Below are 27902 nucleotides of genomic sequence, written 5' to 3'. Positions count from 1 at the left end.
CGGCGGGTGGGCGGGGGAAGCAGGTGCGGGGCCCTCCCTGCTCGGGCGGCCCGGGGAGGCGCCGCAGGACCGGCCCCCGCCGCCGTGCCCTCCCACCGCGCCGCGTGAGTGACGAAGCAGGGCGGAAGGGCGCGGAGGAGAGAGGGAGGGAGCGGGAAATACCTCGGGCGCTGTTGGCCCCGCTCGGCGCAGCCCAAGGCCCGCCCGGCCGTGGCTCCGCCTCCGCTGCCTGCCGGGAGCGGGGCGGGGCGGGGCGCGTCCGCATGGCGGCGGGAGCGCCGGAAGCTGCGCAGCGGCAGCGGCCGAGCGGGCAGCGGCAGCGGCGGCCACTCGCGGCGGGGTCTGGGGCTGCGGCGGGAGCCGGAAGCGGCGGCGGCCGTAGGTGAGAGCGGGGCCGCTGAGCCCGGCGGGCCGGGAGGCGGCTGGCGCCGAGCGCGACGGGCCTGGCCTGTCGCTGACCCTTCGGTGCGGCCGGGGCGGAGAGCGGGGGGGTCTCGCGGGTCCCGAAATGCCGACTGAGTATTTCATGTCAGTAGCAGTGCGGTGAAGGGTGCGGGCTCTCCGTGCCTCGCTCGTCAGGGATGCATGCACCCGGGGGAGGTACCGCGTGTGTCTCCACACATCCGCCCGTGGCACGGTTTTCTCGTGTTCAGCGATTAACTCTCTGAACGCTTTCTGGTTCTGCAGTCTTTCGGTAGCATGTGGATCACTCTGGATGTGGAATAAGAACTCAGGAGGCAGTTTAACCATATGTTTATCTGAAAAAGCCGAGCACGTTTCGGTGCGGGAGGGAGGGAAGGCGGGCAGCAGCCCCGCACTGGGCCGGCCCTGCCCTGACGGCTGGTTAGGTGGCATCCACCCCCTGTGCCTCTCATTTCTATTGCCTTGGGACACAGATCGCCTGCCTTCCTGATATCTTGCATCTCTTAGCTGCAGCTATAATAAACTGCACTAGTTTAGGCTGTGTTTTTCCCACACTCGCTTTTTTGTGTCAAAAGGACTGAATGATTTGTCAGCAAGACGTAGTTCCCATCCCTTGTCGTACACCCATAAAAGCGTTTATGTAGAGGTCTCAGAGAAGTCTGACTGTAGAAGAAGCTCTTAGAACAATGGAGTAATGATGTTGCATGATGGTTTGTTTTGCAATGTCATCAGCTTTATTTGCTTAGTCTGTGTTAGGCTATTTTCAGGAAAGGAATTTGTGTTTGCTCCCACACCATGGAGATTTGCAGTTCTGCCCAGTACTTACGGGCTATGCTGTAGAGAGAGTTGCTTTCTGACAGGAACGATGTTACTGTTGCATATAACAAAATACATTTTGTGGCCAAAACTGTCAGTTTTTGAGGGAGGGACTGTGATTTAGATATTTGTTGTTATGACCTCAGAAAAAGAAAAAAATTTAATACTCTGATTTCTTTTTGTGTAAAGAATGCAAATCTAACTAACGAGACTTTTTTTCCCTCACTTTTGTTTCTTTTAATCGTTTCAATATGCCCTTGATGAAGGAAACAAGACTTGTAAGGTGATTTACAAAAAGGTCATTTTAAAGCCTCCTTTTAGCCTTTAAACAAGATGTTCTCTTCACTGTAGTGTAATCAGTGTTGTTGCCTTCTTTTTGCAGTTTGTAACTGATTCTAATTCATAAGGTACTGTTTCACAAGGTACAGCTATCCTCAAAAGCCCAGGTCCCTTTTACCATAGAATTGTGTAATGGTTTGGGCTGGAAGGAACCTTTAAAGATCATTTAGTTCAATCCCCCTGCTATGGGCAGGGACACCTTCCACTAGAGCAGGTTCTTCTAAGGTCTGTCCAACCTGACCTTGAACATTTCCAGTGATGATACATCCACAGCTTCCTTGAGCAACCTCTCCCAGTATCTCACTATCCTGATTGTAAAGAATTTTTTCCTTTCATCCAATTTAAATCTGCCTTCTTAAATTTAGAACAACTGCACATTGTACTTTACAGATCCTGGTAAAAGCTCTCTATCTCTTTCTTATAAGCCTTTTTTAAGTAGTGAAAGGCTGCAGTAAGGTCTCCCCAGAGCCTTCTCTTCTCTGGGCTGAACAATCCCAACTCTCACAGCCTTTCTTCATAGGAGAGGCACTTCAGTCCTGTGTTGTCTTTGTCAGAGGCCCGCCTCTGGACTTGCTCCAGCAGGTCCACATCATTACATAGTTCCCAGCACTTCACATGGGGTCTCAGCAGGGCAGAGTGGAGGGGCAGAATCCGGATCCCACAGTCTGTGTCTCGTGGCTGAAGATAGTATTGGCCCCAATATGGGCTCTTGAGGGACACCACTCGTTACTGGTTTGTGCTTGCTGCATTGAGCTGTGGCTCTTTGGATGTGGCCATCCAGCCAGTTTGTTAGCCATTTAACAGTTGTCCATATGTTTCCAGTCCTTCATTTTTTCCATATTTTCTGTCTTCTCCCCTCCTAGGTCATTGAAGGCCAATTTAACTCCCTGGAATAGCAGAAAAACTTGTGCTTTACTAAGTTTTCTGCTGTTTTGTGAGTTCATTTAGCTCACGAAAAGTCTGATGAGGGTGTGAGCTGTCAGGGATTGTGGAGGGGAGGGAAATAGAAGAAAGATGCCCCTATTCTGCAGCAGCAAGTTGTTAGATCAACTCATCTACTCAAGGAAGCGTAGCTACAGCATGAGGGTAATTAAGTCACATCCATAGCATATTTTTGCATTGCATTTTTCCATATTCAGACTTAAAGATGGAAAGTAGCATTAATTGTTTAGAACATGACCCAGTAAGTTTGAACGTGCATTCCTGTGTACTTTCCCATCTGTAATGCAGTTGTTGCATGTGGCTGCAATGAGTTGTTGCAGTGTTTGATGCAGCAGTCTTTTACTTGGCTGCTTTTCTTGGCAATGTTGATCTGATGCCCAAGTTTTGTACATTGTGCAGATATCACCAATAACTTCCGGTAATATTAGAAACTTCGAAGAGTACAAGCAGACCTCTTGGTACCGCTCTGTATATCTAGTACTGGCAGACCCATTTTATTTGCTTGTTGTGTTTCTTTTTGATCTAAAAGGATAAATAATTTTTATAAAACGTTATTATATTTGTAAGAGCAACAAAAGTCATTATTCCAGTACTGTGGTACTATTGGTTGAGTGATTATAGCTGGGGGAGGTATTGTGCATCTTAGAACATCTTATACATCTCAAGATTTAAGCTTTTAAAAGAACAGCAGAAGTAACAGAAACTGAACATAACCGGAAAAAAACAACTTGCATTCCTTTTGAGAGAGCTGACAGGGTGAACAGGGCCTTGCAAAGAATTAAGTGTGTTTTCTAAAACCAAGGCATGCTTAAAAAGGAATAACCTGCAGGTTCTTAGTGTTATTAACCTTTTGAGTGTGTGTTGAATTTTTGCAGTGAGAAATTTCTCATGTGATCTGTTTTTTATTTACTCTGGAGAGCTGAGACTGCGTTAGGCCAAGGAATTGACTAAAAGTCCCTTGAAAAGTAAAGTTATGTATTTTAGTATGATATATCCTATGATAAAACTTATCTGTACAACTTGTAATTGTATAAAACAAGTCAACTTCCTAGCTAGACTAAATATATGATAACAGAGTTGAGTGGTAGTGTGATAGTGCTGTTGCCACTATGTGAAAAGTCAGGGTGCTTGTCTTTCCTTTATACTCCAGCAAGCTTTTATACCTTGAGCTAATTCACTAATTTTCACCTTGTGTGAGCCCTTGTGTGAGTGCTGTTCCTTGTGCACCCTACCACATTACTTTGAAAGCTTAATGTGCTCTAAGGCACATGGATTGATATTTTTATGTTCTATTACAACCATTAGTTTCGTAAGTCAGGGAATACTCTCTCTACATGCTGCAGCCTGATAATTCTGAAAAGTGCTGCTGGACACATTGAAAGTGTCATTAGGACATCATCTCATTTTGACCTATTCTTAAGTTGCCATTGAGGTCTGATTTGAAATGAGTGGTTGTGTTTTTCTACTGTGCTTTTTTAATTCATGCTCTGTTGGGTTTCTCCTTGCCAAATATTATAAGTAGGTTTAGGTTGAACTAGTATTTACACTGGTCTCAAGAATGCCTGGAAATTTATTTTTTTTTTTTTTGTGAGGAGTTGTTGCTGTACTGTATAAAAGGGTTGAAAGGACATGGTGTGGGAGAGAATGTTTTCCATTGAAGTATGAAAAGGCAACAGCTATGGCTGAAGGAAAGATACTACATGGATGAGTTTGCAATTCAGCTTAATGTCCTCATGTATCCTGAAGAGATATATGTTTATTTTAGTTGGTTTCAAGTCAACAGGAGCAGGATTTGGTCCCTGTAGTTCTTAATTTAAAGTTTTGAGTTCATAGTCTGCACTAGAACAAAAAAAAGTGCTTTCAGTTTAGGAAATACTCTTCTGAATTAATTTCCACAAATTATGCAATCTGCATTGTTGTTCGTATTTTTTTTTTTCCCAAACTTCAATCTAATTTTTCTTTAATTGTTTTATTCACTTCTTATTTTTCAGGAGTCTTTGAAAAACCCTTAGTGGTCATGACATTGTTACAAGTGACATAAGTTAGCCAGTGGCTCAGAATGATGGATACCCAGAAGACTACAAATGGTTTGCAAGTGATTGGAGAAGGGACTGGTATAGGGAAATCGACACTCCACATGGTGGGGTATTTGGGAAAAGTCAGTTGAAACTTGTTTTACATATGTGCAAAGTTCATATTTTTCTCTGTTTTGAGAGATTTCTAATTGGTCTTAATTTAACAAAAAAAAAATCAAAATTATTTTCCACGGAAATCTATAAAAATGGCGAAAGATTATTTTAAGTAAATACGTGCCTATGTTTTTTTACTGGCACTATTTTTACAACTGTTTGCATTCCTGTGAAAATTGATTTGTCTTTCAAAGATCTGAGCTTGTGTTCCCTGGCAATAAGGGTCCTATGGTTCAGTTCAAGTAGAATAAAATGTGCATAATTGTGTTGTTAAAGACACCTTATTTGAATATTTAAATAAAAGTATAAATTTATTTAAAACATGCTACCTTACAAATATACTAAAAATAATAAAAAAGAAACCAATGTAGTTTGCTTTTTTATATTGTATTATATCTAGAAGTCAAACAATGATTGTGTATCTTGATAAGTACCTTGGGATAATGTATGAAATACATAAATTTATGTTGCTTTATCTTTCTTGGTTTGTTTTTATTTTAGAACTGTAATCCTGTGGAAACCACTGCACATGAGTATTGTCCAGTCTGCAAAGAGAAGGGTCAGATCCAAGGTTTACGGACTTACCGCCTTAATTTTCAGGAGTCCATTTTCCTTTGTGAAAATCCTCAGGTATTACACTAATAAAGAGTTTTATTTGGCCCTGCAGAGGCCTTTACCTTCAACAATTACACCTCTCTAAGTCCATGATTTTGTTGGTGGTAAGCAGACTGTTGAAATAGGACCTGTCTGAGTGTATGCTGCAGGATATTTGCTTGCATATAGGGAAAAACAGAACTAACCTGTGTATATGCAGTGTTTAGGCACAGGTAGCTACCCTAAAGGATTAAAGAGAGTAAATTAAAGTGAAATAAAGGAGAGTTCTTCTTATGTAAGGGACCACACGTGGTACTAAATAAATTTTTGTACAAGTCAGAGTAGAAGGTGAATATTTGATGATCCATGTAACCAGTGCATGACTCTAGCAGATGTGAGTCTCCCAGTTTTCCTTCTTTAAGTCTGGGTAATGCAAATAGATTTATAATTGTAATTACAATGTCTTGCCTTCCTCCCCTGCCCTCCTCCCCCCCCTTTTTTTTTTTAATTTTAACCCTAACTGGATTTCTGTGCTGCTTAATATTTGAGTTGTGATTTTGCTGCCTGTCCCTTCACTGCTCTATGTATGTGGGGAGGGTATAGCAAGCCCAAACAGACTGGTGTCCTTAAAGGAGCAGAAACTAGACTAGATATGGGTCTCACAGTTGCTTTTCCCATTCTTTCCTGCTTTTAACTAATTATAGTATAGTTCTGGAGACTGGTAAATGGAAATTTGTCTATATTCTGGTTGCCACCTGGTCATTGAGCTAGCCTGAAGGATACCCCGCCAGTTTGGGCACCAGTAGTCTCCTAGGCATGAGATAATAATGTCCAATCTGTATCCTAAAGGAATGGATTTAGCAGAATAAGACAAGAGGACTCTGCTTAGCACAACCATGTTGTTTGCAGGGGTTGGAAGAACTTACTGGAAAAGTAGTGTTGAATTATCACTACTGATATATTCATTTCACAGTTGGTTCTAAGACAGTAGTGTCTTATAACACCCTTCCTCCTGTCATACACATGTTGAATATATGTACTGATTTAATTAAAATATCAGTTTACAGAAGTCCCTAAGGCCAGGCTGGATGGGGGTCTAAGCATCCTGGTCTAGTGGAAGGTGTCCCTGCCCATGGCAGGGTGTTTGGAACTGGATGGTCTGTAAGGTCCTTTTCAAACCAAGCCATTTTATGATTCTATGATTCAACATTCCATTTTGAAAGTATGTTTTGTACTTTCTTTAGCTCTTGTTCACCCGAAATTTCTTTGAAGATTTCACTGTAACCTTCTTTCTTTCCTTTAGTGTATCTACCCACTTGGTTATAAACCATTAAACAGCATAATTACGTCTACTGGTTCAGAAAATCATCAAGTTCCATCTACTCATAAGAAAAGGAAATTGGGTGATACCAGTGACTTTTCTGCTGTCAAAGCAGATCCAAAAAAAGCAAGAACTAACAATGTGCTCAGTGTTGAGCCCACCATTAATGCAGATTCTGTTGTGAAATGCTACCAGAATAGTTTGTGTATTCCCAAGGCAAGCCTACATGATGTATTACAAAATGACCAGCAAAACCCTGGCAACCATGTGGGGTCCTGCATGCCGAAGGTGGATTTCGAAACAGCCACCAAGACCAACAACTACCAAGAAAGTCCACCAAAGACTTCTAGTCCCAAAACACAACTGTTGCCAAATTCTGAACTTTTATCAACAGCATCTGAAATTTCACTCGAAGAGGATAAAGGTTCCACTAATGACAGAGATTTGTGTCTTCAGTGGAGAAACACACATAATCTTTGTTGGTTAGATTGTATTTTGTCAGCACTGGTACACTTAGAAACATTAAAATTTGCTCTAGCAGAAGAGTATAACAATGGAAAATGTTTACTCCAGAAACTCTTAACAAAATATAATCAAGCATCTATTCTTCTGAATACCTGTAAAAGGAGCAAAGTAAAAGGTGAGTAAATATAGCTGCTGTTTTCTCATAGACTGATCTGCTACAAATATGTGGAATTTAGTACAGCACGCTTATAAATGCCTCCATTGAATCTCAAGATCACAAAAGATACAACTATTACCATGAATTAGCAGAATAGTGTGCTTTATCTAGCAAAATCCTGGTAACATCCAAAATTGTTTTTCTTGGGGCAAACATGCTGTCTTTGAAAGCATCAAACACCAACATCTCTTGAATTTTTTTGGTCACAACCAACATAAAGATTTTATGAATTATTTGTTTAGTTCACCCTTACTTTGTTTCTTTCCCCTGTGTTGGTTAACGTTTTGGGATGTTCTAATCTTAATCTTCAGAATAATTTCTGTTGTGTTTTATATCCTTGTGTAAATGGGAGTTGCCTTGTCACATCAAAAATAGTAAAGCTGGTGATGCCTTAGGTTTTAACTTTTACATTTTTCAAATTCTGTACTGCTTGGTGTGTAACTCTGAAGTTTCTTGTAGCCTGTTAAGTTCTGCTCTCTCATGCTAGGCAGACATAACAAAGCCTCTCTGGCCCTGCTTTCCAAGGACACCAAGACTGTCCTAGGCCCAAAAGTATAAACCAAAGAGCTGCTAAGGGGGGGTAAGCTGTGGGGAAAACTGAAGCTTTAATTGGAGAATTAACCCTGCTATGCAAATGAACCAAACCTATAAAACAGTGAAGAACTCATGACCTGGGGTCCATCTTGGGGTCCATTTTAAGAATAGCTTCAGGCTCCCCAAGGTGTACCTTTGAAGGCCTTTCAAATAAATACCTACTTTTATTCCCTTACTCCTGTCTAGTCTCTGTTTCTGGGAGGCCTCTTAAGGCATCACTGGGAACATACATTCTTTTCTGGCTCCAGCTGTGCTCATTGAAGGAATGCTTCCCCTGAGGTTTGAAAGTTGCTGTAGATGACAGCACTTCCTAACCTGTTTTAGTCAGAAGTAGTCAAACACATTAACCTGGATCATATGGTCTGGAAAGGGTTAGTGAGTACTCAGTAGCCCTTAACAGGGGATTAACAGGTCAGCTCAGTTTAACAGGTTGGAGGACTGTAGCCTCCAAGCTCAGGGCTGGGATGGGCAGCTGGGGGAAGCCTTCGAGGCAGCACAGCTGCACTCAGAGGAGGATATGTCACTGTATTCTACTGGTGTGGCCTTTAGTCATTCTCTGTTCTGTGGATTCTGTTTAAGACTCTTAAACTAAGATCATGGGTTTTTTATTTCTCTTGAACTGGACCATTGGTGTCATAAGTCTAAACTTCTATGACATCATCTGTTACAGAAGTAATAAAGCTTTCTGGTTAGCCAGTACCTCTCATGAATTTCAATGGACATTTTGTTGGACTCTTACGTGTTTGAATTTATAGACCACAGTCACAGAACAGGTAACTTGAAGAATGTCCTATCTTTCCTGGGAAAAATAATGCATATCAAAAGTGGTTTAATCCATGTTACAAAGTGAGGAGAAAACTCCAAAATATTCTGAACTAGTTCATGTACTGTGCTTGCCAGAAAGTCAGGCTGCTTGAGTTTAGGTGTTCAGCTGTTACTGGGAAGCTCTCTGCTAGAAGCTGTCTGAGGTGTTTTTCTCTGTTGGGCAGTGTTTGCAAAAGAGCTCTGATGTGCAGTAACCCTTAAATGGGAATGTTAAGTGTTGGTATACAGTGTTGTTTGAAAGAACTTAAACCTTTTCATTTCAATTGCTGCAAAACAAATCAGTTTATTTGGATAACAGTAGAAAGGGAACTGGATGAAGAGTGTTGTTGTGGAGAATAGGTGTAGAATTTATTCTGCTCTTCTATGTGATTTTACAGTGTTTTTTGCATACAGCTGTTTTTAAAAACAAAAGCAATTTAGCTTCTTTTTTTTCTATACACAGAGTTTATATGTTATAAACAGTTTCAACAGCTATTTTAAATATTTCCTTTAACTTCTGCAGGTTATGATCATGATTGTGTACTAGAAATATGTTCTTGCTTGTACTTAAAGAATGTGCTTGTGTTGAAACAACATGCAGAATGAAAATACATACTAAGATATATGAAGTAAAAAATGTTTTTCAATTTAAAATTACTATTTTAAAGACTCACTTAGGAAATTGGTATTTAATCTGAAACAATACATTTAAATCTTTTACTATTTGAATTGTATAGCATTAGAAAGCATGTAAGCGAATTTTCGTGCTTTTGATCTTAGTGTTTAGGTTTTAAAGTTTTCTTTTAATCTCTGAATCTGCAGGATTTCTAATGTGTGGTCTCATTATACTTAAAAATTGTTACTATGTAGCTGTTGGTGCATGCTCTTAGTTGTAATTTAAGTCATATCAAGTTGATTTTAGTCAGCAGACTGCAGTAAAATGTAACTTGTGTAAATTCTTCTCTAATTTTCAAATCAGTCAATACCAAGAATTGGCTGTTCTAGCAACAAGTCTTAGGCAAGTATGGGTCAATATGAAAAGCATTGGTTTGCAGAGAGGGAGTGCATGCTAGGGGTACATGTGTGTGAAAGGGTGTGGGGGCTGTTACACATGACTACATGAAGCCATATGTATTTTTCTCTTTAGATGTTCTTCCAAAAGCAGAATCTCATCTCAATGAAATCAGAAACGTAATGTTTACACAACTTCAGCCTCAGCTCAGGTGTGAATTGGGTAAGTAATTAGTGCAGCATCTCAGTAATTACCTTCAGGAAACCCTAGATGTAAAGCCTTTTATGTCATACACAAAAGTATGTGTATATGTATGCATACAAGAAAGTTTGGAAATACATTTGTTTCTATTGGTGACTTGCACATACTTTACAGTATGATCAGCTGGTTTGTCCTTTGCCCATTTTGACTTTTTAGAGAGCAGGTAATCTTTGTAATTATGCTATAGTCATGAAATTGTCACTGATAACAACCTAATAACATGGATCAGTCCCTTTGGTGTGAGAATTAGAAATAGAGCCTTGAAATAATAACTGAAATTTAAATCATAGTAATAAGCTTGTCTTCTTCCTTTTTGAGTTACTGAAAGGTGATTTCAAATATTTAATGACCATTTTTTTGCCCCATCTTTGAAGGTAATATGGAGAATCCAGTGTCTGCACTTCCGCTACTCTTACAACTGGATCAACAAGCTGAGAAACTATTCTTGCATTCATTTTCATGGAAGTTTGAATGTGTATGTTGTGGCCACAAATACCAGGACCGGTGAGATTTTTATATAAGTAGCTTCTATATAGCTGTTCTACCTTACCTTTTAAAATCTGTATATAATAGTTGGTTTTCTTCAGATTTCCTGGGTTTATACAGTTTAAGCTTGTTGTTGAAGTTTTATGTGATCTGCTTTTTCATTTGCAAATAGTTTACTGCTATTCCATGTCTTAAGAAACCACGTTATCAATGAATTAAGAAAGAAACAATAGGTAACAGTGTGAGTCTCTGGCCGCACTCACCCTGATATTTTGCCGAGAATATACAAATTGTTGTGGTTCTAAAGAATATATGCCTAGTACACTTCTGCTATTGAGGAATACCTGGAATATTCATTTGGGTTACAAAGAATCAGAGATTCTCTAACATAGTTTATCTATTTTAAAATAGTATTACAGGGGAGTAATTTCTTGATAATTGAGTTCTGTGTAGCTGCAGGTACAAGCTAGTAATTTAGGCTCCTTTTAGTCAGAAGGAAAAGAGAGACACCTTCTGAAGACAGCTAATTTTATTTGAAAAACATCTGTTTCTTTCCACTATCTTAGGTTTATATAATAAAATTCTAGATCCCCAAGTGAAATGAGATTAATGCTATCTGTTACTCTTGAAAGTTAATATGTAGCCCTGGTTAATAGGATGTCTTGAAAAGCCTTTGTTACCTTCTGTGCTTTTTTAAAAGTTGAAAAATGTAGTTTCAGTTGAATATAGAGGAAGTCCTTTCTGTGGCTAATGAATGAATAAACTACGTTACTTCACTTTAATATCCGATACATTGTATTTTCATACAATGTAACCTCTCTGTAATTTCTGCTATGAATGTACTGGTTTTTAAAAACAAGACCATGTATAATATGGATTCCCAGGTAATTTGTTGCTGCTTTCTTCTCGAGATTCTGTATTAGCTAGTAAATTATGCAGATCCTGGTACAAGCTCTGTTGTATGTTGGAAAGGAAACAGAGATAACATTAAGAGGGAGAAAAAGCAAATAATGTGAAACTGAAGGCCGCAGGGCTGCTGAGAACAAACTGTGACTGATACTGTTTGGCAGAACTGAATTCAGGGCTAACTTGGATGTGATGCTGTCACAGTGAATTCCACACAAATGGCATGGACATGAACAGAATTTGGGGCTTGCCATAATGTTTTATAACTTTTATTCTCCTGGTAAAGTATGTATATTTATTGTTTTCTGATCACCACCTCAGCTTACTCTTTTTGTGTGTGTGTGTGTCCAGATTGAAGAAAACACTAACAACATTCACAAATATAATTGCTGATTGGCATCCACTTAACGCTATTCGTATTGGACCATGTAATAACTGTGGTGATACATCTCAAAGACAGCAGATGATCTTGGAAAAGTAAGTTCAATTATGTGAACTTGAAAGTAACATACATAAAGTTCTGAGACTTAATTTATTGAACCTATGACTTTTGAAAACAAACTATTACTCTGTTTGCAGAGATTCTAAACCTTAAACTCTGATCAATACTCATTTTTAAACATTTCAGATCATTCTTAAAAGCTGAAATGGCAAATAGCATTTACTAAACATGAAACAGAGGTGTTTTACATGCTGACCAGCACATGTGTTTGAATTAGGTCATAAATACTTAACTATCAAGTAGTAAATACAGACAACTGATATCCAGTGTCAGCCTTTTCACAGCCGCTGCTGTGGATGAAAGTTGTTTGATCATCTGTTTACTTATCTGACTTGGGAACGATGTCCCTTGCTACTGTGTTTATGGCACAGGGCTGGTTTTTTTCAACTTTTCCCCACTCCCCAAATCCCTTACTTGGTGGTCTTTTTCTTCCCCTATCTATAATGAAATGGAATATCCAGTTGGGATATTCTTTTCCCTTTGCACTTACTGTGCAATTTGAAGAGTCCTCTGAGAAAGTAGAATAGTAAGGGCAGAACCACATACTCTTAGAGATGCCTTACTTTTTCATTAGGAACTTTTGCCACTGTGTTATTGTAATAAACTGGTTCTTTTCTGTTTCTTTGTCAGAGTACCCTCAATATTAATGTTGCATTTTGTGGAAGGCTTGCCACATAACAACCTGGAGAAATACTCATTTCAGTTTGATGAGGACACCTACCAAATAACATCTATTGTTCAATACCAAACAGATAAGAAGCACTTCATAAGCTGGTCTTTGAACCCTGATGGTAAGAATCATAGAATGGGTCAGGTTGGAAGGGACCACAGGGGTCATCTGGTCCAACTTGCCTGCTCAAGCAGGGTCATCCCAGAGCACATGGCACAGGATGGCATCCAGATGGTTCTTGAATATTTCCCGTGATGGAAATTCTGCAGCCTCTCTGGGCAGCCTGTTCCAGTGCACAGTCACTGCACAGTAAAGAAGTTCATGTTCAGGTGCAACTTCCTGTGCATCAGTTTCTGCCCATTGCCTCTTGTCCTATTGCTCAGCACCACCAAAAAGAGCCTGGTCCGTCCTCTGACACCTCCCGTCAGATGCTTGCAGACACTGATGAGATCCCCTCTCAGTTGCCTTTTCTCAAGGCTGAACAGGCTTAGCTCTCTCAGCCTTTCCTCATAAAAGAGAAAGATAAGATAAAGTTTATGGTTCTTATCTACCGTAATATTTCATGAGTCTACATGAAATACTGTTTTATGGGTTACTGCAATAGTCTCAACCGTTGATGTATAATAACAAAGATTTCTTTTGTCTGCATTCTAAACTTCATATTAAAATGTTGTGAATAATTGGGGGAACTTGTTTCTCATAGTGAAGGTTTTGGCTTGGTTTAACTGATTTGTTCAGCAGTGTGCTGTCCTGCAGTGGATTCACTGGAAAAAGTAATTTGGCTGTAGAGTTTTTCCCTTCATAACTTCGTAAAAGTTAAAAAAGCAGTCTGACTATGACTGTGGAGCAAATAGTGTTTATTTTTAAACCAGTGATTCATCCATTCTTGGCTGGAAGCGAGGTAACCTATGGTACTATGAGCAATTAATGAAGTTATTTTTTGTTTCTGAACTTTATGGCACCTCAGGGGTGGGAGGCACAAATCCATGTTAGAAACATTACTAATAGTAAGGTGCTTGTACCATTTGAAAGATCCATAATCAGAGAAGGTGAAAAGGTGATATTTTGATATTCAGGCCTCTGTAGAGAGAATGGAGTGCAGTTTTATGAAGTGTTGTGACAACATGAAAATTGTCTAAGTCATACTGCCAGAGATGAAAAAGAAATGGGAAGAGGAAGCAGCTGGGAAATGCCTAGTTAAGAACCTCCTATGTGACATATATATATACTGTTTTCGAATTCTTAAAGCTGTAAAATATTCTTTCATGATCTGTGAACAGTTTGAAGGTGATGAGACAAGAGTATTAAAATGAGCAGTTTCTTTTTGGCTACTGTGCTTCCCACCCAGGCAATGAAAATGTCTACAGAGAAGCTTGAGAGGTGGTTCTTACCTCAGACCTGTGAGGGTATTTTCAGACAAGATGTTTCAGCCGATAAAACCCTTAGCTAGCTTTGTTTTATGGTTGACCTACTCTGACCTGTAATAATATTACTGCAAGTTCTTCTTGTGTTTGATCTTTTTACAGTGGAAGTCTCCCAGTTTTCTCTGGAGAAAAAAACCCTCTATCTTCTGCTTGTCAGGGGAATGGGTTAATAAAAATACTTGACAAGTGTGAGGATAGTGACTTAAATTTTAAAAGTCTCTGTACTGGTTGCTATTTTTCAGGAACTTGGCTTGAATGTGATGATTTAAAGGGTCCGTATTGCAAGAGACATAAAAGATTTGAAGTTCCTCCTTCAGAGATTCATATTGTTATCTGGGAAAAGAAAGCATCTCGTGTGCCAGAAGAACTGAATTCACAGTTCCAGAGTAAAAATAGTGAAGATTTTCCTCTTAATAATGTACAGTCAAATTCCACAGTGTTGCACTGTGGTTTTGATAACACTGTAGGCAAAACACCTGCAGAACACCACAAAGAGGATTCTGTGAGGACTCCAGAGAAGAAACAGCAGCAAGTAGCTGAGGATGAAAGTATTGTTCATCATGGTTTAGAAAATCTGGGAGATGATGATCTTATTACACTGATGCTTGAAGAAGTTCTAGTTGACTCGGAAGACAAATCGCTGCTGAACGGACAGATGGTGGGAAATAACCTTGTTGATGGATGGGGCACACCACAACATCAGGAACCAGCTTTTTCACTTAGCACTCCATATCCAGGAAGATTTGCTGGAACTAGTCTAGCTATGCACAATGAATCCACGTTGTATGAAAATTCCAGTATTTGCTTACCTCTAGAAGAGTTGAACCCAGTAAATATTACTCCTCCTGTGCCCAAAAAACAAGACCCTGATTCATCTGACTCATCGTCTTCTCGAACAAATGACAGAACTAGTTTAGCTAACAAAGAACATGGATTGAATTCAGAACTACTGCAAAACAAAAAGTTGCTAGCAGTAGAAAATATACAAAAATCACCTGATTTGAAAGATGCAAGCAAAACTGTAGTTAATTCTCAAGTTGGCAGTTCTTCTGGTGCCAATAATTCAGTTCAGCCTTCACACAAACAAGACAAAAAAGGAGGATTTGTAGGAAGCTGGGTAAAAAAATTATTAAACAAGAATACTTCTTTTATGCCTTCAAGTGCCTCAGCTCTCAAGAATGAGAGAAGTTGCAAAACTCCCTCAGTGCAAAAAACAAGTGAAGTACGGCTGCCAATTAAGGGCGCAAGTAACTTTGGTGGATTTCAAAGCAGAAGTACAAAGAAAACAATTGAGACGCTGAAGTTACTAGCTCCTCAGAGTAATAATACTCATCCTTTACCAAATTTCAAAGGATTTTCTCAAAGCACTTGTCTTCCAACAGCAAATCATACCGCTATTGCAGGTCCAACATGGAATAAGTTGGGAAGTACACTGGGTACCTCAGGTAAAGTGACTCAGTTCCCTTCACCTGGCTATAACTCTGGGAAGGCAGAAGAGTCAGAGAGTGACAAAACAAAAAAACTTCGCCTAAAATTGTTAAAAAAACTTAATGCTAAAAAGAAGAAGTTGGCTTCACTGGATAGATTAGCAGTGGAACAGATGAAAGGAGAAAAACCTGTGAGTGGAGACATAAGCACCCCATTGCAAACTGAATCTCAAAATGACAGTGAGTTATTGCAGAGCTTTTTAAGGGAGCTGCAGTATCAGATTGATGTCACAGGTAATGAATCTAAATTTAATGCAAAGCCTGTGCCAGGGTGCACTGGCCATAATAACACTGATGAAATACTGGCGGAATTACTGTCCCCTGCTTCAACTGTTGCTTCCTTGAAGACTCCAAAGAGCGAAGATGAGTGTATGTACATGGAAATGGTGGACAGCTGCGTGGCAGTGACCGTGTCCGATGAGAACACCAGTGTGCCACAGGCAGCAGTGACAAGTGAGGACCACAATTACTACAGTCCTGTAAAGGACACTAATATGGAGCTTGATGCAATAAACAAACACAGTGTGAAAAAACTTCCTTTTGAAAGTCCTACAAGAGATGATATCCTCGAAGACCTGTTCTCCATTTCAGCACCAAGCTCAATGGCAGGTGACATAGATTTACCTCATTTTGATGAAACTCTGTTTGAAACTTGATAAATACTCAGTTTCTTGGGTTTAAGTACTTTTTCAGTATTATGTATATTTTGAACAAAGCACTACTAAATTATATTTTATAAGTAGTTTAATTGCACACTGGCTGTACTTGAACAATTTACATTTGAGGTTTTTTTTTTTTCTTAACATTTTATTGTAACAAGCGAATCAGGGGTTAATGAATTTTATTTTTCTGAGAAGCAGTTATTTTAACTGTCAGATATGATGATGATTCTTAATTAAAAGTTCCTGTGAGTCTTAATTTTGCTGCTTTTAATATGAAAAACATCCATACTCCAGTGAGTTTGAGAAATAATTAAGTTCTGTAATCTTGCTGATGTAATGGTGTAAGAAATACTATTTATGTAGTAGTGACTTATTTTATGGGATCACTCAACTCCTGAAGTTATTTTGTCCAACATTTTAAAAAAAAATTTTAGGTACCTTCTGTAATTAGGGAATTTTGCATCCTCTGATAAGAAGATCATTTGTAACACTATAAACTTGAGGCTGGCATTCTGTTAGGTTGCTGTTCAACTCCTTACAGAATTACTATTCTACAAGCTCATGTTGATGTATACACCCCTTGGATCCAAAAAAATGATGGAGACATGGTAGAAAATGTCCTATTTAAAGTTACAGCATGTACTGAGTCTTCATCCTGGGCAACTGTGAATATAACTTGGCAGAATATTCTTCTGAGCCAGGTTATTTTTTTAAAGTAGAATTAGTAAGATTCAGTCCAGAGTTTGCATCACTATCAGATGTACCTTGCAGATGAGCTGCAAAATCATTTAGTAAAAGAAAGGTTTCTAAGAATTAATTTAACTGTAAGTTAATGCCTATTACTGTTGTCACTGAGTTTTTAATGATTCAAGCAGCACACCCCCATCCGTATGTGAGATGCCAAGGAGAGACAAGGTCAGTAGGAAAAAAGTAATGGAAAAATGTGGCAAGACAGCAGGGAGTAAGCAGAGGGATTCACACCTTGATGTTTCAGGATTTGTATAGCTTTCATTTTGCTAGATGGGAGTATTTTTTAAATGCATAGACACAAAGCTGAGGGTATTATATGCCAAGGTTAGCTGTCCATTTTTCTTGTTCTTGGAAATAAGGATTTTATCAGCAAGTCTTTATACCAGGCATTTTTAGAGATGTTCTGCATTTTTTCATTGTTTTAGATCCCAAGTTCAAAACATTAAATGCTCATTCTTACTTTTCCAGTACATGCAGTTGAACATAATGCTATTACAAGGCATGGCTACAGATTTTAATGGTTTTGGATTGTTTGAACTAGGTTTAAAAAGTGTTTGAAAAACTGTCACTGGCCCTGAACTCACGGTGTCAACTTATTTCTGCTGCAGTTGGGTACATTGTTACCAAACTGGTACTTCAGGCAGTGAATAGTTTAATTCTTGAAATGTAAGTTTTTGTGAAGAACTTGAGCTGTTTTTTTGTTTTAAATACTGTAATTGGTAATGTTACAATAGAAAACAAATGAATGGATTCTGAATGTTAAGGGCTGGCATAATGCTGGTGAAATGTTCGCCTGTTTGTGAATTCCCTAATTAAAACAAAAAAAAAAGCTGACCACAATGAGAGTTTGGCTTATCCATGAATGGGTTGCAATGAGCTGCAGCTGTGACATGGGAGATCCTTCACCACTGGCTCGGGACACAACACAGACCCAGGGGTGAGTAAAACAGCGAGCCCAGGGTTGGTGATGCAGAATGCACAAGGCAACAGGAGGAAGAGAGTCTGCTCTAGAAGATGAGGAGGTTCTGATGGTGAGGTTTATAATGGGGTTCATAGCAGAGGAGGGAGGTTGTGGGGACACACCTGCTGTGCAGATACACCTAGACAGAAGGAGGGACCTCTGGTCACCACTTGCACTCCCTCCACAAACTCAAGTTGGGAGTCCTTGGTCAGCAGCTGTGTGGGATTCAGTGTGGATACAGGTATATATAGAATCTAAGAGCAAACAAATAGCACTTGAGAGTAAAGTAGGTATGAAAATAAATCTGTTGGTGCTGCATGTTCCTGGCTGCCTTTTTTTTCTGAAACAGAAAACTAAAGATGATGCAGTTTAGATTTGTTTGTTTCCATAAATGTTTTACTGCCTCCGATCCTGTGCAAGTGGGAATTCAGCTGAGGTTGAATAAAAACCTCATGACTAAAGAAACTGCTTGAAATTTGAAACGTTACTGGATGTTTTATATTAAGACTAGTTTTAAAATGCAGCTTATTATTTGCCATAAAGAGAGCACAAAGTATTGTTGTAGTTTTCTGTCATTGGAAGTACGCCAGGTGGGCATATAGCAAGTACAGGTAGTGATCAGAAGCTGGCACTGTGTTATGGAGGTGTTGGGGTTTCAGTTTAGTCCTAGTTTTTTTCTGTTAAAGGAATTTTTTCCCATAGCATGTTGCTAGGAGATAAATAGCCATACTTAAGAAAGACAAAAGGGCCCGGCCAGGCTTTTGTTCTCACCTGGCGGGCAGTGCAGTTCGCTCTCAGCGTCTGGAGAGAGAAGCCGCGGAGAGAAGAGCTGCTGGGTCCCGTTTTCGGCGTCTTTCCTTTCCGCTGGGAACAACACCGGGGATCCCAAAGCTGCTTTTCCCTGCCCTGCTGGAGGCTGGGCTGTGGCCGCCCGCCCCGCTGCTGCTTCGAGCCTTCGCTACGCTGTAGCCGTGCTTACCCTGCCTGCCTGGAGCCCCGGGGGGTTCCCCTTTTGGATACATCTCGTCTGCCACCCGGGATTTGTGTTTGTGCCTGCCGCTCCAGCCTACCAGTCCAGCCTGCTGTTTCCGAGAACCCGGGACCAGCTGCCCACCGGTTTCTGAAGCTCCTTTGTTCCATCCTTCCCCGGGATCCCAGGGCATCAGAGCAGCCGCGTGCTTCCCGAGCTCGCTCCGGAGCGCCCCCTGCAGCCGCGGGGGAGCCATCGCACCTGCCCTGCTCACCGGGAGCCGCCAGCGATCCCTGTCGGCTGCGAGCGGAACTGCACCCGAGGGGAAACGGCCTGACAGCCGAAAAGGCCGGGACTGGGTTTGTGTTTGCTGTTACTGTCATAGTTGTTGTTGTTTTGTTTGACTAGTTATATATATATATATATATATATATATATATATATATAGTAAAGAACTGTTATTCCTATTTTCCCACATCTCTGCCTAAAGACCCTTGATTTCAAAATTATAATAACTCAGAGGGAAAGGGGTTACATCTGCCACTCCAAGGGAGGCTTCTGCCTTCCTTAGCAGACACCTGTCTTTCAAACCGAGACAGATCTTGGCGCCCAACGTGGGGCCTGAGGGCATTAAGAGAGAGAGGTGAAAAAGGAATAACAGTTCCTGAATAACTTAAGTTTGTGTGTTGGATATAGGAACCTTGGTAGGCAGCACTATGTGGTCTACTTTGCCCTGGTTCGGGTGGCATGTGGCCGTGGCTATATTCTTCCCCTTTGCAGCTCCCTACTTGAATATGGGTCCTCTCACTAAGGCTACCATTGCTGTTATCCAGCTTGTGCTATGGGTCGAGAAGGTGAGGAATTCATGGGTTTTTAACTTCCTCCGGAATGTGGGCACGTGGATAAACGGCTATCACACACTGAGCTCATGTTTTTGGGGTTATGTTAACAATGGTACCTTCTGTGAGGAAATGACACCAGGGGAAGTTTTCCCCCAACCCCTCAACCAGTTATTTGGACCCACCCCATCAATTTTTGAAGGGTTTAGATTCCCTCTGAATACTAACCACCTGCTGCTGGTAGGCCTACTCTATTTAGCATTCAAGGATAAGTTGAGATTGGCTTGGATAACTACCCAGACACCAGCCCCAGAGACTAGAGATCCTGCCCCGGAGCCTGACCCTGCCCCAGAACCTGACATGGCCCCAGAGAGTAGAGTTCCTACCCCAGAGCCTGATCCTGCCCCGGAACCTGACACAGCCCCAGACACTAGAGATCCTACCCCAGAGCCTGATTCAGCCCCAGAGCCTGACACAGCCCCAGACACTAGAGACCCTGCCCCACAGCCTGATACCGCCCAACAGCCCACCTCAGAAATGGACTACCCGAAATGGGTGGGGGTACTGGCGAAAGGGATGCAGGAGATGTGCCAGGAGATGGGCCAGGTGCGCAAGGAGATATGCCAGGAGATGGGCCAGGTGCGCCAGGAGATGGGCCAGGTGCACCAGGGGATATGCCAATTGCTAAGGGAATACACCTCCTCAGCTAGTGAAAAAACCTCTCCCTGCCCCAAAGAGGGTGAGTCCGATGGTGCAGCAGTGGAACCCACAGATGTTACAACCGCCCAGGTTTCAGCTGAACCCCAAGGACAAGTACAGCCAGCAGCAGTCGCCCCTGTGCAAAGGAGGAAGTGTAAGACCAAATCAGTACGACCAGTTAATGATGATGGGGAACCAGGGCCCTCACAACCAGCAGGGGAGCCAGAGCCAGAAATCATCATTGAGTCCCTCTCGTACGACAGTCTCCGTGGTATGCGAGACGACATTGTGCGAAGGGGGCGTGAGCCTTATACCACCTGGCTGCTTCGGGTTTGGGACCTTATGGGCACAAGTGTGCAACTGGATAGTGGTGAGGCAAGGTATCTGGGATCGTTGACCCAGGACCCAGGTGTGAACCAGGTATTTGTGAGGGAGCCAGGACCCCTTTCTCTCTGGGACCGGCTCTTAATGAGTGTGAGAGAAAGGTTCATTCACAAAGAGAGAATGCAGGAGTACCATCATAGAATGCAGTGGAAGACACTTGAGGAAGGGATCCAACAGCTAAGAGAGGTGGCAGTATTAGAGGTACTCTTTGGGAGGGATGGACAGCACGGTAATGACCCCGATAAGGTCAGGTGCACAGGACAGATGATGTGGAACCTGGCAAGACTAGGGCCATCGCAATACACCACCTTCATTGCAACCATTGATGCTGACAATAACCGAGAAACAGTGGGCTCTGTTGCCAACAAGCTCAGGAATTATGACAGTATGGTCAATGGTCCACTGAAAACTCATGTCTCTGCTGTGGTCCAGGACCTCAAAGAGGAGATAAAGGAGATAAGGGAGGAGATGAGGAAGGTCAGTGTGGCACCAGTGCGAGTCACAGGCCCCCAGGTCAGAGCCCGTCGTCCCCCTGCTAGAGAGAGAGGGTACACCCCACGAGCTGAGCTGTGGTTTTTCCTGTGTGAGCATGGGGAAGACATGAGAAGGTGGGATGGGAAACCTACCTCTGTCCTGGCAGCGCGGGTGCGTGAACTCAAGGAGGGAGGCACTAACCGAGGGGGTTCCGCTAAGGTGAAAGTAGCCTCAGCCTCCCGTGACCGAGCTGCCAGGTATTACAGACAGGAGGATGATATGTCAGATCCCCTCGAAGGTACCTCTAGTATGTATGCCCAGGGAAAGAATGATAACCAGGGCTAGAGGGGCCCTGCCTCTAGCCAGGAAGAGGCACGGGAGAACCGGGTTTTCTGGACAGTGTGGATCCGATGGCCTGGCACATCAGAGCCACAAAAATATGATGCATTGGTTGATACTGGGGCACAGTGTACTTTAATGCCATCGGGACATGTGGGGGCAGAACCTGTATCCATTGCTGGGGTGACCGGGGGATCACAGCAGTTGACCCTTTTGGAAGCTGAGGTGAGCCTGACTGGGAAGGAGTGGCAAAAGCATCTGATTGTGACCGGCCCAGAGGCCCCGTGTATTCTGGGCATAGACTTCCTCCGGAATGGCTATTACAAAGACCCAAAGGGACTCAGGTGGGCGTTTGGGATTGCTGCTGTGGAGGCAGAGGGCATTAGGCAGTTGAACACCCTGTCCGGACTGTCTGAGAATCCTTCTGCAGTTGGGCTCCTGAAAGTGGAAGAGCAACGAGTGCCAATTGCCACCTCGACAGTGCACCGCCGGCAGTATCGGACGAATCGAGATGCTGTGATTCCCATCCACAAGATGATTCGTGAGCTGGAGAGCCAAGGGGTGGTCAGCAAGACCCACTCACCCTTCAACAGCCCCATTTGGCCTGTGCGCAAGTCTGATGGGGAATGGAGATTGACTGTGGACTATCGTGGCTTGAATGAAGTGACTCCACCGCTGAGCGCTGCTGTGCCCGACATGTTGGAGCTCCAGTATGAGCTGGAGTCCAAAGCAGCAAAGTGGTATGCCACTATTGACATTGCCAATGCATTTTTCTCCATTCCTCTGGCAGCAGAGTGCAGGCCTCAGTTTGCTTTCACCTGGAGGGGTGTGCAGTACACCTGGAACCGACTGCCCCAGGGGTGGAAGCACAGTCCCACCATCTGCCATGGACTGATCCAGGCTGCACTGGAAAAGGGTGAGGCCCCAGAACATCTGCAGTACATTGATGACATCATTGTGTGGGGGAACACCGCAACAGAAGTGTTTGAGAAAGGAGAGAGAATAATCCAAATTCTCCTAAAAGCTGGTTTCGCCATCAAGAAGAGCAAAGTCAAGGGGCCTGCCCGAGAGATCCAGTTCCTGGGAGTGAAGTGGCAAGATGGATGGCGTCAGATTCCCACTGAGGTCATCAATAAGATCACTGCGATGTCTCCACCAACCAACAAGAAGGAAACACAAGCTTTCCTAGGCGCCATAGGTTTCTGGAGGATGCACATTCCCGAGTACAGCCAGATTGTGAGTCCTCTTTACCTGGTTACCCGCAAGAAGAACGATTTCCACTGGGGCCCTGAACAGCAGCAAGCCTTTGCCCAGATCAAGCAGGAAATCGCTCACGCCGTAGCCCTTGGCCCAGTCAGGACAGGACCAGAGGTGAAGAACGTGCTCTACTCTGCAGCCGGGAACAATGGTCTGTCCTGGAGCCTCTGGCAGAAGGTGCCTGGTGAGACTCGTGGCCAACCGCTGGGATTCTGGAGCCGAAGCTACAGAGGGTCCGAAGCCAACTACACTCCCACAGAGAAAGAAATCTTGGCAGCCTATGAAGGAGTCCAAGCTGCCTCAGAGGTAATTGGAACTGAGGCACAACTCCTCCTGGCACCCCGACTACCGGTGCTGGGGTGGATGTTCAAAGGAAAGGTTCCCTCCACGCATCACGCCACTGATGCTACTTGGAGCAAATGGATCGCCCTCATCACGCAGCGCGCCCGAATTGGAAACCCAAGTCGCCCTGGGATCTTGGAAATAATTACGAACTGGCCAGAAGGTGAGACTTTTGGGTTATCTTCTGAAGAAGAAGAGGAGCAGGTGACGCGTGCCGAAGAAGCCCCACCATACAACGAGCTACCAGAGAGTGAAAGACAATATGCCCTCTTCACTGATGGTTCCTGCCGAATTGTAGGCGCTAGCCGGAAATGGAAAGCTGCTGTATGGAGCCCCACACGACAAGTTGCACAGGCTACGGAAGGAGAAGGTGGATCGAGCCAATTTGCTGAACTCAAAGCCGTTCAATTAGCTCTGGACATTGCTGAAAGAGAGAAGTGGCCAAAGCTCTACCTTTACACTGATTCATGGATGGTAGCCAATGCTCTGTGGGGTTGGCTGGAAAGGTGGAATAAGGCAAAATGGCAGCGCAGAGGAAAACCAATCTGGGCTGCTGAGGAGTGGAAAGACATTGCCGCTCGAGTAGAGAAGCTATCTGTGAAGGTCCGTCATGTAGATGCTCACATTCCCAAGAGCCGGGCTAATGAAGAACATCGTAATAACAAGCAGGTAGATCAGGCTGCGAAAATAGAGGTGTCCCAGATAGACCTGGATTGGCAACATAAAGGAGAGTTGTTCCTAGCTCGATGGGCCCATGATGCCTCAGGCCATCAGGGCAGAGATGCCACCTATAAGTGGGCACGAGACCGAGGGGTGGATCTGACCATGGACAGTATCTCCCAGGTCATCCATGACTGTGAGACATGCGCTGCGATCAAGCAGGCCAAGCGGGTGAAGCCCCTGTGGTATGGTGGGCGGTGGTCCAAATACAAGTATGGGGAGGCCTGGCAGGTTGATTACATCACACTGCCTCAAACCCGCCAAGGCAAGCGCCATGTGCTCACAATGGTAGAAGCCACCACAGGATGGCTGGAGACCTACCCTGTGCCTCACGCTACTGCCCGGAACACCATCCTGGGCCTTGAAAAGCAAGTCCTTTGGAGGCATGGTACCCCTGAGAGGATTGAATCTGACAATGGGACTCACTTCAAGAACAGCCTTATAAACACCTGGGCTAGAGAACATGGCATTGAGTGGGTGTACCACATCCCTTACCATGCACCAGCAGCTGGGAAGGTTGAGCGGTGTAATGGACTGCTTAAAACCACCTTGAAGGCACTGGGTGGGGGGAGTTTCAAAAACTGGGAGGTGCATTTAGCAAAAGCCACCTGGTTAGTTAACACCCGAGGCTCCACCAGCCGAGCCGGCCCTGCCCAATCCGAACCCCTACAAACAACAGATGGGGATAAGGTTCCAGTGGTGCACATGAGAGGTATGCTTGGAAAAACTGTTTGGGTAAAGTCTGCCTTGAGCAAAGACAAACCCATCCGTGGGGTTGTTTTTGCTCAGGGACCAGGTTGTACCTGGTGGGTGATGCAAAGGGATGGAGAGACCCGATGCATACCTCAAGGGGACCTTGTTTTAGGGTGAACTACCCATGGCTCTGTACTTGTATCAGTATCAGCATGTACATATGTATATAATTTAGGTGATGCTTGTATTTATATGGTTAAAAAGTTAAGTTTCATGTAACATGTTAGTATGGAAAAAAATTCGGGGTGGATAATGTTGGGGTTTCAGTTTAGTCCTAGTTTTTTTCTGTTAAAGGAATTTTTTCCCATAGCATGTTGCTAGGAGATAAATAGCCATACTTAAGAAAGACAAAAGGGCCCGGCCAGGCTTTTGTTCTCACCTGGCGGGCAGTGCAGTTCGCTCTCAGCGTCTGGAGAGAGAAGCCGCGGAGAGAAGAGCTGCTGGGTCCCGTTTTCGGCGTCTTTCCTTTCCGCTGGGAACAACACCGGGGATCCCAAAGCTGCTTTTCCCTGCCCTGCTGGAGGCTGGGCTGTGGCCGCCCGCCCCGCTGCTGCTTCGAGCCTTCGCTACGCTGTAGCCGTGCTTACCCTGCCTGCCTGGAGCCCCGGGGGGTTCCCCTTTTGGATACATCTCGTCTGCCACCCGGGATTTGTGTTTGTGCCTGCCGCTCCAGCCTACCAGTCCAGCCTGCTGTTTCCGAGAACCCGGGACCAGCTGCCCACCGGTTTCTGAAGCTCCTTTGTTCCATCCTTCCCCGGGATCCCAGGGCATCAGAGCAGCCGCGTGCTTCCCGAGCTCGCTCCGGAGCGCCCCCTGCAGCCGCGGGGGAGCCATCGCACCTGCCCTGCTCACCGGGAGCCGCCAGCGATCCCTGTCGGCTGCGAGCGGAACTGCACCCGAGGGGAAACGGCCTGACAGCCGAAAAGGCCGGGACTGGGTTTGTGTTTGCTGTTACTGTCATAGTTGTTGTTGTTTTGTTTGACTAGTTATATATATATATATATATATATATATATATATATAGTAAAGAACTGTTATTCCTATTTTCCCACATCTCTGCCTAAAGACCCTTGATTTCAAAATTATAATAACTCAGAGGGAAAGGGGTTACATCTGCCACTCCAAGGGAGGCTTCTGCCTTCCTTAGCAGACACCTGTCTTTCAAACCGAGACAGGAGGTTTTATCAGTGTTCTAGTATAAATTTCCCAAAGTCTAATGGCTTTGAGCACTGCCATCTTCACCCCTAAACCATGTCCCCAAATACCACATCTGCATATTTTGAACACTTCCAGGGATGGTGACTCCACCACTTCTCTGGGCAGTCTCTTCCAGTAGCTAACCACCCTTTCAGAGAGGAGATTTTTTCCTAACACCCAATCTAACCTCCCATGGTAGAACTTTTCCTCTCATCCTGTCTCTTACTACCTAGGCAAAAAGGCCTGCCCCCACCTGGCTACACCGTTTTTTCAAGTAGTTGTAGAGAGCAATAAGCTCTCTGAGCCTCCTTTTCTCCAGGCTAAACAACCCCAGCTCCCTCAGCTGCTCCTCATCAGACTTGTGTTCTGGACTTTCCCCCAGCTCCATTGCCCTTCTCTGGACATGCTCCAGCACCTCCATGTCCTTGTAGTGAGGGGCCCAGAACTGAACACCGGATTGGAGGTGTGGCCTTACCAGTGCCAAAGACAGGACCATCACTGCCCTGGTCCTGCTGGCCACACCATTGCCGATACAGGCCAGGATGCCAATGGCCTTCTTGGCCCCCTGAGCACAGCTGGATCATGTTCAGCTGCCATTGACCAGCACTCCCAGGTCCTTTTCTGCCAGGCAGCTTTCCAGCCACTGCCCCCAGTCTGTAGTACTGCATGAGGTTGTTGTGACTCAAGGGCAGGACCCAGCACTCAGCCTTGTTGCACCTCACAAAATTGGCCTCAGCCCTTCAATCCAGCCTTTCCAGATCCCTCTGCAGAGCCTTGTTAGGCTGTGTCTTGTGATTTGGGGAAGGCATAATTGTGGCACTCAGAGTTTGGAATTGGCTCTGCGCAGACAGCACCTGTGATTCAGATCTTACTACTTGATAATATATTCAAACACCTCTTAGAGGGTGAAAAAAAGGGCAGCCTTCTCACATCCTGCCTACAATAAACCAACACATCTGCAAAGGAGCTGCCTGGATGGATTTCTAGCTGTATACCTGCTAGAGTACTGTTCTAGAAATCTACTGTGGTGCTGATTACAAATCTGATTTTGATCTTAATGTTTTTAATGGCTGGCTATTGCCATTTATTCTTCCATCACTGTTTTTTGCTTTAAATAATATATATATAATATTCTCTTCCTGACAATATATCAGGGAGAGCCATTGTGTCTTGTCTGTGTTCCTTTTGCAAAGCTAAACAGCTGCTCTTGATGTGAGCCCCCTTCATGCCCAGAGCAAAGCACGTTACCTTTCGAGCAGCTTATGCTCGAAAGTGTGTGCTGTGCTTTAAAGTCCACCAGGATTCAGCCTCGGAGTGGAAGAACTTCCAGTCCAAGTAAAGATCTAAGTGTGCAGACAGAGCAAGAGAGAAGAGAAGGTGAGCGGGATAACAAGGCTGATGGAGTTTGAGGCATGCTTAGTTGTACACTGTGCACAAACACGGTGTAGTTGTTTGCGAGGGAGATTAAGAAGCTGCACAGCCCAGGACAGCACGGTGGAGACATCGGGCTCACAAAGGAGAGGAGATGCTGGGAAAGGAGTGTAAGGAAGTAGGGGCCGGGTGTCTCCAGCGTATATTTCCGAGAAAGAGGCCGAAGAAACCCTCAGGAGATGCTTCTCCCCGAACCTGGGTCTATATTACTCTTTTTACGTAAGTTAATATCTAAGTGGGCTTCTGTAATGCCCAAGGCAAGTGGTTGTAGTTTTTGTCCCAAGTTTTCTGATGATGTTCAGACGGTTTCAGCTAAGGCTCGTTTCCCCTCCTCTCGGCGATCTTTCCGGGGGAAAAACGCGTTTGCCGAGGGGCTCGTGCACGGGAACGACGCAGAGCTTCAGCACAGCCCCAGCCCTGCCCCTGCTCCTTCGTCCCGGCCCCGCCGCAGCTCAGGAGGCTGCTCGCCCTCTCCCCCTCCCGAGGAAGGCGGGATGTGCCCCAGGCGGCCGCTGGCGCGTTCTAAAGGAAGAACCAGGAACGACGTCCGCAGTGACACGGGAAGGGGAAAAAACATAGTGTTTCCGCCCGGTTTCGAACCGGGGACCTTTCGCGTGTTAGGCGAACGTGATAACCACTACACTACGGAAACCTGTGTACGGGAGGGTCTGT

At 43.9% G+C, this 27902-nt stretch overlaps 1 protein-coding gene and 1 non-coding gene across 3 annotated transcripts; one reads left to right on the top strand and one right to left on the bottom strand.

Moving 5' to 3' along the window:
- The first annotated feature begins 421 nt into the window (after window positions 1-421).
- On the top strand, window positions 422-18159 carry USPL1 (ubiquitin specific peptidase like 1). 2 transcript variants are annotated; one of them, XM_069012509.1, is made up of 8 exons: window positions 422-4678; window positions 5211-5339; window positions 6607-7264; window positions 9852-9938; window positions 10352-10481; window positions 11721-11846; window positions 12502-12662; window positions 14208-18159. In XM_069012509.1, the coding sequence occupies exons 1-8, from the start codon at window positions 4580-4582 to the stop codon at window positions 16106-16108; spliced, it is 3291 nt and encodes a 1096-aa protein (XP_068868610.1). In that variant the 5' UTR covers window positions 422-4579; the 3' UTR covers window positions 16109-18159. The 2 variants fall into 2 exon arrangements, with proteins under 2 accessions (XP_068868610.1, XP_068868621.1); XM_069012520.1 differs by having other exon boundaries at window positions 428-4607; window positions 14208-18157.
- Window positions 18160-27809: 9650 nt separating this feature from the next.
- On the bottom strand, window positions 27810-27882 carry TRNAV-AAC (transfer RNA valine (anticodon AAC)). The gene has a single exon. It is a non-coding gene; the product is annotated as a tRNA-Val (tRNA).
- Window positions 27883-27902: the final 20 nt, after the last annotated feature.

Source organism: Aphelocoma coerulescens, chromosome 1 (assembly GCF_041296385.1).
Source record: "Aphelocoma coerulescens isolate FSJ_1873_10779 chromosome 1, UR_Acoe_1.0, whole genome shotgun sequence".
Lineage (NCBI taxonomy): Eukaryota > Metazoa > Chordata > Aves > Passeriformes > Corvidae > Aphelocoma > Aphelocoma coerulescens.
The sequence above is the reverse complement of the archived record's forward strand: the minus strand, read 5'-3'. Positions and strand labels throughout refer to the sequence as shown.